The 12026-nt window shown below is 40.2% G+C and overlaps 1 protein-coding gene across 10 annotated transcripts in view; it reads left to right on the top strand.

Moving 5' to 3' along the window:
- The window catches only part of ANKRD17 (ankyrin repeat domain 17), a 174475-nt gene that overhangs the window by 51768 nt on the left and 110681 nt on the right, over positions 1 to 12026 (top strand). The window contains exons 1-2 of one of the 10 annotated variants that reach the window (XM_036335993.1): positions 7699 to 7745; positions 9781 to 9916. The exons of 8 other annotated variants lie outside the window; for them this stretch is intronic. In XM_036335993.1, coding sequence (XP_036191886.1) covers positions 9914 to 9916 — 3 coding nt within the window. In that variant the 5' untranslated portion in view covers positions 7699 to 7745; positions 9781 to 9913. Of the gene's footprint in view, positions 1 to 7698; positions 7746 to 9780; positions 9917 to 12026 lie in introns of those variants that run through there. One more of the 10 variants, XM_036336003.1, reaches the window with a different exon arrangement.

Raw genomic sequence — 12026 nt, 5'->3', positions numbered from 1 at the left:
CCTCTCTCTCCCTCTCTCTCAGCCTATTAAAAAGGGCCCAGGGCAAGCATGTGGCATAATTGCTGATGTACTGTAGTGATAATCTTGAGGCACTTGGATCCATGACTAGAATGAGATGTGTTGTGAAGAGAGTGGGGAATTTTTAGAAGGTGCTATATAGCCACTTTCTCTTGGATTTTCACTCAGATAGGAGTTTGAGTTTTTTGATACTGAACTCACCAAATTTTTGTATTTTTTCTTTTCTTTTTTTAATAATGTTACAAGTTTTAGGTCACCTTCCTTAGCTAGGATGTTTAACTTTCACAAAATTTGTAATTTGTTTTGTTCATGATTCATTTATTATGTCATTCATGGAGAATGTATTTGGGTATCACTGTGGGGAAAGGATGGCTTTGATATTAGGGGATGTGTGAAAGACATCAGATATCCAACAAAATGAATTTTATAATTTTGGTTTAATCTCTTATGATTTGTGGTGAAGCTGTAATTACTAAAGTAAATTATCTTTTTTTTATCAATATATATTATATTATATCAATATATATTATATATTATATTATCAATATATATAGATTGATTGATTTCAGAGAGGAATGGAGAGGGAGAGAGAGAGAAACATCAATGATGAGAGAGAATCATTGATCAGCTGCCTCCTTCATGCCCCCCACTGGGGATCAAGCCCGTAACCCGGGCATGTGCCCTTGATTGGAATCAAAACCTGCACCCTTCAGTCTGCAGGCCGATGCTGTATCCACTGAGCCAAAGAAGCTAGGGTAGCTAAGTAAATTATCTTTTAATTTGTTTCTTTCTGTTATTACTCTTCATACAAAGGAATTGCTTTTTGAGGTTTTAATGTTGAATCATGTGACTGTTAATAACATTCAGGTTGTCTTACTTCTTTGACAAAAATAAGGATTTTGGATGAAATTTTGCATAGAAATAATATTTCAAAGATATTTTACCAATATTGCCGTATTAAACTACTTAGGTACATTTTTTTAGGAATTCTTGAGCTTTTGAGTGTCAAGTAGACCTATCCTTAATCTCTTTATCAAATGGAACGTATTACCAATGGCTAGTCATTTTTTTGCATTGTGCCAAATGTAGTTTTCATTTGCATAAAGAAACTAAAGTAGAAAATCACCTCTGGTATTGCCGACAATCAAGGCTTAACTACAACAAGACTGCCCACAAAGACCACTAGGGGGTGCACCAAGAAAAGATAAAAAAATGCGGAGACAAAGAAACAGGACGCAAATGTCAGAAATGGAAGATATAGAGCTCAAAACCACACTTTTAAGGTCTCTCAAGAACTGTCTAAAAGCTGCCGATAAACTTAGTAAGGCCCTTGAAAAGACTGGTGAGACCGCCAATAAATGTAGTGAGATCCTCAAGAAATCTAATGAGACCCTCGATGTTGTGATAAAGAACCAACTAGAAATTAAGCATGCACTGACTGAAATAAAGAATATTATACAGACACCCAACAGCAGACCAGAGGAGCTCAAGAATCAAGTCAAAGATTTGAAATGCGAAGAAGCAAAAAACACCCAACCAGAAAACCAAAATGAAAAAGAATCCGAAAATACGAAGATAGTGTAAGGAGCCTCTGGGACAACTTCAAGCGTACCAACATCAGAATTATAGGGGTGCCAGAAGATGAGAGAGAGCAAGATATTGAAAACCTATTTAAAGAAATAATGACAGAAAACTTCCCCCACCTGGTGAAAGAAATAGACTTCCAGGTCCAGGAAACGCAGAGAACCTCAAACAAAAGGAATCCAAAGAGGACCACACCAAGACACATCATAATTAAAATGCCAAGAGCAAAAGACAAAGAGAGAATCTTAAAAGCAGCAAGAGAAACAAACCCAGTTACCTACAGGGGAATACCCATACGACTGTCAGCTGATTTCTCAACAGAAACTTTGCAGGCCAGGAGGGAGTGGCAAGAAATATTCAAAGTGATGAATACCAAGAACCTACAACCAAGATTACTTTATCCAGCAAAGCTATCATTCAGAACTGAAGGTCAGATAAAGAGCTTCACAGATAAGGAAAAGCTAAAGGAGTTCATCACCACCAAACCAGTATTTTATATGAAATGCTGAAAGGTATCCTTTAAGAAGAGGAAGAAGAAGAAAAAGGTAAAGATACATATTATGAACAACAAATATGCATCTATCAACAAGTGAATCTAAGAATCAAGTGAATAAATAATCTGGTGATCATAATAGAATCAGGGACATAGAAAGGGAATGGACTGACTATTCTTGGGGGGGAAAGGGGTGTGGGAGATGCAGGAAGAGACTGGGCAAAAATCGTGCACCTATGGATGAGGACAGTGGGTGGGGAGTGAGGGCGGAGGGTGGGGCGGGAACTGGGAGGAGGGGAGTTATGGGGGGAAAAAAGAGGAACAAATGTAATAATCTGAACAATAAAGATTTAATTAAAAAAAAAAGAAACTAAAGTAAATCGTGTTGGATATTTTAAAGGTTTCGGTATATAGAATTAAATCTTTTTATTGCTAATTAAGTGATAAGTCATATTTTGTCATCATGATTCTAGGTAATGGGTCAAAGTCAGTGATATTTTAGTAAAACTATTCTGTTCCACTGAATATTTCTATAAAATGAATGCTTATATATAATTAGTAGGTGGTTGGAGTAAACATGTTTCAGTTTGCTTGGAGCAGTTCTAGTTTACACTTGTTTTCCTGGGGTAATTTCAGAATTTTTTTTTATTAGGTTATACACATACTAGAGGCCCGGTGCATGAAATTCATGCGGGGGGGGGGGGTCCCCTCAGCCCGCCTGCACCCTCTCCAGTCCGGGACCCCTCGGGGGATGTCTGACTGCCTCTTGCAACCGAGGACTGCTAGCTCCTAACCGCTCGCCTGCCTGCATGCCTGCTTGATTGCCCGTAACCCCTCTGCTTGCCTGCCTGATTGCCCCTAACTGCTCCCCTAACCGCCTCTGCCTCGCCCCACACCAGGAACCCAGGATTCCCTCCTCCAGGCGATCGCAGGCACATGGGACCCAGGCTTCCCTCCCTCTGGCTGGATGCAGGCACCCAGGACCTGGGACAGCTTCGCCTGGGCTGGCCACAGCCGCAGGGGACCATGGGACAGTGGCTTGTCCCTCTCCCGGGTCACAGCCTCAGGTGCTGGTGCCTGGCACAGTGGGATGGGCGGTTTGTTCCTCTCCCAGGCCGCAGGCATAGGTGCAGCCGCAGGTGCCCAGGACTGTGGGGCTGGCGGCTTGCCCCTCTCCTGTGCCTCAGCCTGGCTGGTCCCCATTCCTCTCTCGCAGGCTCATTTGTGCCTGGCTGGTCCCCTTTCCTCTCTCCCCAGTGTTGAGTGAGCTGTTATGGTGTGAGGGCGTGATGACCATTTGCATGTTAGCTCATTATTAGATAGGACTAGTGGCCCGGTGCACGAAATTCACGCACGGGGGAGGGTGTGTTCCTCAGCCTGGCCTGCACCCTCTCCAATTTGGGACCCCTTGAAAAATGTCCTGCCAGTTTACAGGGATTGGGCCTAAACCAGCAGTCGGACATCCCTCTCGTAATCTGGGACTGCTGGCTCCTAACCTGCCTGCCTGCCTGCCTGCCTGATTGCCTCTAACCACTCTGCCTGCTGGCCTCCTCGCCCCCAACTGCCCTCCCCCCCGCTGCTGGCCTGCTTGCCCCCAAATGCCCCCCCGCCAGCCTGATCACCCCCAAACTGCCCCCCCCCCTGCTGGCTTGTTCGCCCCTACCTTCCCTCCCCACTGGCCTGCTCATCCCCAACTGTCCCCCTGCTGGCCTGCTCACTCCAAACTGCCCCCCCCCCCACAGTCCTGATCACCTCCAACTGACCCCCACTGATGGCCTGCTTGCCCCCAACTGGCCCCCCTGCTGGTCTGCTTACCCCCAACGGCCCCACCCCCCACCAGCCTGATCACGCACAACTGCCCTCCCCTCTTGGCCTCTAACCACCTCTACCTCAGCCCCGCCACCATGGCTTTGTCCAGAAGAACGTCCGGAAGGTCTCCTGGAAGGTCTCCCAGCCTAATTAGCATATTACTCTTTTATTAGTATAGATATATTTGTCTGTAAATATGATTATGATTGCAGATATGAGTAGGACCAGGGAAAATTTTATAGAATGGGCTTTTTATTACAGATGGTTTGCCATGTATGCATTTTTTCTAAGTAAAAATTATTTTAAAAAATGTCTCAGGAAGACTTTGAGAAATTTACAGTATCTGCTTTTCTTCCAAGAAAGTTGTCACTTTTATGCCAGAGTGAGAATTATTTGTATGCTTTGTATGTCAGCATTGGGCCACTGTTACTGGGGGACACTTAGCTTGACTTGAGAGTAATTATCTTGCTCACTGGCTGGGAGGGAGGGTGTGTGGCAGAGGAGATAAATACTGGGTTCTGGATTATTCACAGATTGCTGACTTTCTGGATTGATTGTGCAAGCCCCTCCTTTTATTGATGTCCACCTTCTGTTGACGGACATCTACCCTGGGAGAGAAGTGAGATGAAACTCTCTTTCTTGTCATTGTGAAAAGCATTTGAATTCCTAAGGTGTGATAAGGCCACCCAGCCATCCACAGTCAAGGTACACATTTTCATGGAGGATGTTCCCACTCTTGAGTAAATTAAAACAATTTTTTTCTTTTAATTTAAACTTTCTTCTACAACTGTTTTCTTGTTACTTAAAAGCTGGAGTTTTTTTTTTGAAACTGCTTCCAAAGCTTTTCAAGCTGTATATGTCCTTGGAATGAATTTATAAATAAGAACTGAGCACGGCAGGTGTGACTCAGTGGTTTAGCATCGACCTCTGAACCAGGAATCCACAGTTTGATTCCAGGTCAGGCCACATGCCCAGGTTTTGGCCTGATCCCCAGTACGGGGCATGTAGGAGGCAGCCAATCAATGATTCTCTCTCATCATTGATGTTTCTATCTCTCTCCCTCTCCTTTCCTCTCTGACTCTGTAAGAATATATTTGAGAGAGAGAGAGAGAGAGAGAGAGAGAGAAGAGTGTATATGTTTGTAAATAAGAAAACATGTATTTGATGCTCTTAGAAAGTCTTATTTTCTTTCATTAAAACTTGTGCAGTATAGGGAACTCCATAGATTCTCTCAATTTGAAGAAAGTTAGAGGGAAAGGTACTAATTCAGAGTTCCTTGGGAAGCTGTATCACATATATTTTTTTATGTTTATTTTTTTAAAATCAAAAACTGAAATATTTTCTATTCAGAAAATATATTTGGATCTAAATATCTTCTAATTTTAACCCTAAAATATCAATTTAAATATTTTAAAAATGTTTGGGTGTTTGTTTTTTTAAATAAGTTAGGTTACTGGAGTTCTACATGTTACTGGATCACCTGGGGTAATTTTCTGATTGGAAAATTAAGAATTATAGTCAGAGGGGAGGACATGAGAATTTTTTTTTTAAATACATATTTTATTGATTTTTTACAGAGAAGAAGGGAGAGGGATAGAGAGCCAGAAACATCTATGAGAGAGATCGATCAGCTGCCTCCTGCACGCCCCCTAGTGGGGATTTGCCCGCAACCAAGGTACATGCCCTTGACCGAATCGAACCTGGGACCCCTGAGTCCGCAGGCCGATGCTCTATTCACTGAGCCAAACTGGTTCAAGAACATATTCAATTTACTTTAGAAGCCGAACCTCTCTTATCATGTGACTTGTTTTGCATGTCTGTTAAACTATATTATCACATAAGCATTGCTGCTATTGGGACAAACAGTGACAGTTGATTCAGGTCATTTGAATGTCCACTGTCTGTTTTAATTTGTATGTTCGTTTTGACTGTCATATGCTCAATCTTCAGTGGAAGTCATGAGAACCTATTATTTTTGCCTGCTCCCTCCTTTACGTTGGAAATGGTCTTTTTTACCCAGAAGGACCTTAACTTTGATGTAAGGGATTGTTTCTGTTGCCAACTTTTTTCTTCCTTGCCAAGTAAGAGAGTTGTGAACTCTTCAGTGATGCCTTCCCCAGGATATTTGTAGTTGTGGTTGGGAAAAGTCATTTCATCCCCAACTTTTGCATGTCAGGTGCCCAGGTGCCGCCTGGCCTGCGCCCCGGCTCTCCCTCCCTCCGATTGCCATTGCAATCATGGGCCACAGGCCAGCCGGCAACCCCGGCCCCCGGGGGTTCGGGGTGGCCACCTGGCCTGCTGCCCAGCTTTCCGATGGCGATCACCGGCTGGGGGGTGGGGAAAGGCGGTATTTGCCCACCCCCAGCTCTTGTCTGTCGCCTGGGTTGCCGATCACCATTCTTCCGTCTTTCCCCTTTCGCCTCCCATCATTGCGCGTATGCAAATTAACTGCATCTTTGTTGGAGGTTACTGCCATCTTTCTTGGCAGTTAATTTGCATACCGCCCTGATTAGCCAATGAGAAGCGTAGCGGAGGGATGGTTAATTACCCTTTTTGTCTTTAATTAGATAGGACTAGAGGCCTGTTGCACGAAGAGATTTGTGCAATAGGCCTTCCTTTCCCCTGGCTGTTGGCACCGGTTTTCCTCTGGCACCCGGGACCCAGGCCATTGCTCTGGCTGGGCTCTGGCTGGAGCCGGCTCCGGGCCATGAGTCTTTCACTGCTCCATCGGCCCTGGGGCTTTCGCTGCTCCGCCGGCCCCGGGGCCGTCAGGCTTTGCTCCACTGCTTGGAGCCTACGTATGCAAATTAACCTCCATCTTTGTTGGCGGTTAATTTGCATATCACTCTGATTAGCCAGTGGTGGGTGTAGTGAAGGTATGGTCAATTTACATCTTTGTCTATTATTAGGTAAGATATTGATACTCTAAAGTTAGAGGAATGGTGGCAGTTTAACTCTGAAGGTACATGGGTTCATACACAGTTTTTCTCATTATTTTTAGGTTTTATACCACTAAATAACAGGAGCTGAATGCAAAGTATACTAACAATACTAACAGTTGATTATATCAAATTGAAGAGTAAATAATATATTTAATCTGATGTTCAGTGTTCTTTTTTCTTTTAAAAGTTAAGAAATATTTATTGTATGTTTTTATTTGTGGAATTTAATGTCTTTTCAAGTAAGCTCGTATTTTTTTTTTTTTTTTAACTACCTGCCTGTCACAGGATAAATCAGGGGTGGGTAACCCCTGGCACGCGTGCCAAACATGGCACGCCAGTAACTTTTGCTGGCACGTGAAACCCTTTCTTATAATCTTCCATTTACAATTTTTTTCTTTTCTTTTTCTTTTTTTTATTATTAGTTAAGGTATTAGAAATGTGTCCTCATCCCCCCCATTAATCCCCAACCTCCCCCTCCCCCCGCCCGCACACTCATGCTCCCATCCCCCTGTTGTCCATGTCCATTGGTTTGGCTTATAAACATGTATACAAGTCCTTTGGTTGATCTCTTCCCCTTATCCCCGCCCTCCCCTACTTTCCTTCTGGGGATTGATAGCCTGATCACTGTTTCTCAGTCTTTGGGTCTGTCCCGGTTCATCAGTCTATGTTGTTCTCTATAATCCACAAATGAGTGAGATCATGTGGTATTTATCTTTCTCTGACTGGCTTATTTCACTTAGCATAATGCTCTCCAGTTCCATCCATGCTGTTGCAAAAGGCAAGAGTTCCTTTTTTTTTTTTTTTTTTTACCGCAGCATAGTATTCCATTGTGTATATGTACCACAGTTTTCTAATCCATTCATCTGCTGATGGGCACTTAGGTTGTTTCCAAATCTTAGGTAAGCTCGTATTTTTAATATACTAGTGTTTTGATTTGAGTTGCATAAGTTTTGAGTGGAATGTCCTTAGTCCAATTTTGTCTAAGCCATGCTATCATCAATGTGCTATTTTGCATAATGTGAGGATTGTGAGGATGCATTTAATGCTTTACAGCACAATTGTTTTTATTGCTATAAACATTGCATACTTCATACTGAATTACATATACGTGTAACAGCAAGTTAATTCTGTATATCCCAAATTAAATAGTCAAGATAGCTCTTGGAATGTTTTTGTTAGAAATATGGAAATGGTTAGGTTATCCCTGATAGTTTTCTTTGAAGGTCTAACTAAACCAGCCGTTGGCAAACTACGGCCCGCGGGCCGGATCCGGCCCATTTGAAATGAATAAAACTAAAAAAAAAAAAAAGACCGTACCCTTTTATGTAATGATGTTTACTTTGAATTTATATTAGTTCACACAAACACTCCATCCATGCTTTTGTTCCGGCCCTCTGGTCCAGTTTAAGAACCCATTGTGGCCCTTGAGTCAAAAAGTTTGCCCACCCCTGGTCTAAACTGTTTTATTAAATTTTTTTTTCTTTTTTTTTTTTTTTTTTTTTTTTTGCTCAAATCACACACTAGGGAAGTATGTGGTCATTTTTTTTAAAGGGTACAGACAAGTAAAAAGTAAAATTCTTTTATTTCACTCTTGATTCCCACTGTTAATAACTTGGGTTTGTACATATTGAAAATTTTTGTTTGTATTTTTGCAAATGCATATTTAAAAAATAAATCAACTTAGATATATACCATGTGTATTTCTTTGCAACTTGCATTTTTCACTAAATATAATGTGGATATCTTCCTGCATCCATATTTGCATTAATCCAGTAAATATTTTTAAGTACTTTATATTTAAGGCTCTATTCTAGATGCAAAGGATAGAGCAAGGAATAAAATAGGGTTCTTGCCCAATGAACTTACATTCAGGTAAGGGAAGCCAATAAGCAAATTGGGGGGAATAGTCACTATTGATATGTTTTATAAAGGTAAATAGTAAAGGCTTTAAGAGATAAAAAATGGTGGGACAGAATGAGCAGGACAGGTTTATTTGATAGTCGTGGTATAGACCTTTATATGAAGATCTACTTACTTTATTCTTCAGATAGCTATTATTTCATAGTATTATTTATTTAATGATTCTGTTGGTGATCATATGGATTTATTTTTTCTGTTATCAATATTGTAATGAACACCCTTGTACCTATATTTTTGCTTACGTAGACGTGTGAGTATTAGTGTGGACTGGATTACAAGAATAAAAATTGCATTTTTAAATGTTGCTTTTTGGTTCTGCCAAATTATCCTCTGAAACATTAGATATCTGTTTATAGGTGAAAAATAGTACCTCATTTTAATTTGTATTTCTTGATTCCCAATGAAGCTTAGCATATTGATTGATCATTTACAATTTCTCATATAAATTGCCTACTCATTTTACCCATTGTGTGGTTTGTCATTTTCTTACTGAAATTTTAGGCTTTGTTTATAATTCAGTTTATAATATATACATTATATTTCATAATTTTTTCTGACCTGTCAGTTGTCTTATTTTATATAGTCTATGGATTTTTCATTTTTATACAGTCAAAATCTGTCGGTCTTTTCCTACCTAGCTTCTAGGTTTTGTGTCTTTTAGGAAAAACCTTCTTATAGTGATTTAGTCTCTTATATTTTCTTCTTTTTTAATTTTGTTTCTAGTAGAATTTATTTCATCTGGAAATTTTAAAGAATATATTCTGTGGTAGGGACTTTACTATTTTTCCAAGTATCATAGTCATTCTTCCAAAATAATTTATTGAACAATATATCTTTTTGCCCATTGACTTGAAATACTACCTTTATCATATTTTAAAAGCCCAAATTATATGTATTCCAGACTTAATACTTTGTTTTGATTATTGTCATTTTATATTAGACATCTGGTAGGGCACACCTCCAATTGTTTTTTCAAAATTTTTTTTGGCAATTTCTGTGTATTTTCTCTTCCAGATGAACTTTAGAATCAACATGTCAAGTTCCATTAAAAATCCCTTTGGGATTTTGATTGGAAGTGCATTGAATTTACAGATTAATTTGGGGAGAATTGACATCTTTACACTATTGAATCTTCCCATCCAGGAACATGGTATGCCTCTCCATTTATTCAGGTGTTCTTTTATGTCCTTTAGTAAAGTTTTAAAGTTTTGTGTGTTTTTTTCATGTAGGTCTTACACTTTTCTTGTTAGGTTTATTCTTGGGTATTTTACAGTTTTTGTTATTGTGAATTACATCTTCCATTTTACATTTTATTTTTCAGTTGGTTATTGCTAGTCTATAGGAAATCTATTGGTTTTTGTATGTTGATCTTACCATTTACTTAGTTTTCAAGTAATTCTCTTGAAATTTCTAGAAGGATGATTATGTTTTCTGAAAATGATAGCATTTAGTTGTCTCCTTTTTTTAATATTTATAGTTCTCTAAGGCTTTTTTTTGTTGTTGTTGTTCTTTCTGGTCATGTTGCATTGATTAGGTTTCCAGATCTGTTCATTAATACTTCTCATTTGGGCATCTTTCCTGATTTAAATGGAATGGTTCTCATTTTTAAACTTCTATATTTATTTATACTTTAGATTTCTGGTAGACTATATTATCAAGAACAGCAGTTTTCTTCTTGGCTTAACAAGCATTTTCATTGTTATGGGTATTGTGTTTTATAATGTGTTTTTGATGAAATGATACATATTCTTTTTTCACCTCTAATAATTTAATGTCAGGAATTACATAATACATTTACTTAATATTGATCATGATGTTTTCATTTTTAATATTTATTCAGCTAGTGTTTATTTGGATATTGTATTTTGCTAGGAACTTTGCCTCACACTGGTGAGAGCTCTATGTCTGAATGGTTCCTCTCTTTTTATATATATATGGAGAAGAGAGAAAATAAGCAAGTATCCAAGAACAATATAATTTTAGGCTGTGAGAGTTTTATGGAGGAAACAAACAGGATGGTGTGGTAGAGAGGTGAGGAGAGAACCTTCTTTTATAGTATCATTTGAGAAGATAAAATATAAACTATGACCTGAAGAAAGAAAGAGGAAGGAAGGGAGGGAGGGAGGGAGGGAGGGAGGGAGGGAGGAGGAGGGAGGGAGGAGGAGGGAGGGAGGAAGGAAGGAAGGAAGGAAAAAGTAAGGAAGAAAGAAAGAAAAAGAGGGAAAAAAGAAAAGAGGAAAAGCATTCCAGGCAGGGGAAGATAACTATTTTTTATATACAATTAGAGACCTGATGCACGAAATTCATGCACTGGCAGGGGGAGGGGGTGTCCCTCAGCCTAGCCTGCACCCTCTCCAATCTGGGACCCCTCAGGGGATGTCCGACTGCCGGTTTAGGCCCGATCCCTAAACGGGCAGTCAGACATCCCTCTCACAATCCGGGACTGCTGGCTCCCAACCACTCACCTGCCTGCCTGATTGCCCCTAACTGCTTCTGCTTACCAGCCTGATCACCCCCTAACCACTCCCCTGCCAGCCTGATCGATGCCTAACTGCTCCCCTGCCGGCCTGTTCACCCCTAACTGCTCCCTTGCCGGCCTGGTCATCCCTAACTGCCTTCCCCTGCCGGCCTGGTTGCCCCCAACTGGCCTCTCCTGCAGGCCTAGTCCCCCCGCTCCCCCAACTGCCCTCCCTCTCCTGCAGTCTTGGTTGCCCCCAACTGCCCTTCCCTGCCGGCCATCTTGTCACCACATGGGGCCAGCCATCTTGTGCAAGGGCGTGACAGTCAGTTTGCATATTACCTCTTTATTATATAGGATTGTCTTTCTGAGAATTCTCTTTATCCCCTTTCTTATTTGTGTTATATGATATTCTTTTATATAACTGCCAAATTTAATTTTCTAATGATTTAAGTTCTTGTTTAGTGTTTGGTTTTTTTCGCCATTCCTTTTCAGGTTTGCTAATAGACTTATTTAGGCTAGTGAGTTTTCTCATTTGTTTTCTGGAATTTGTAAATAACCTAATACTCTCCTCCTTTTCAAGGGTAGATTTGTGACTACCCTTAAGATTTCTTCTTTGGACATATTCTGTTATGTTTTAATGTTTTCCTTAGTTAATTTTTGTAGTTCTTTTTCTTAGAAAACCATTTTGCTTAGAGTTTCATATTTACTGATTTATAGTGTTCAGTTTTCAAACTTTAATATTGTTTCTTTCTCTCATTTTCATCATCATATTCGCCAAGGCTTGTCTCTTTCTAGACTT

The sequence above is a fragment of the Myotis myotis genome, unplaced genomic scaffold (assembly GCF_014108235.1).
Source record: "Myotis myotis isolate mMyoMyo1 unplaced genomic scaffold, mMyoMyo1.p scaffold_m19_p_1, whole genome shotgun sequence".
Taxonomy (NCBI): Eukaryota; Metazoa; Chordata; class Mammalia; order Chiroptera; family Vespertilionidae; genus Myotis; species Myotis myotis.
The sequence above is the reverse complement of the archived record's forward strand: the minus strand, read 5'-3'. Positions and strand labels throughout refer to the sequence as shown.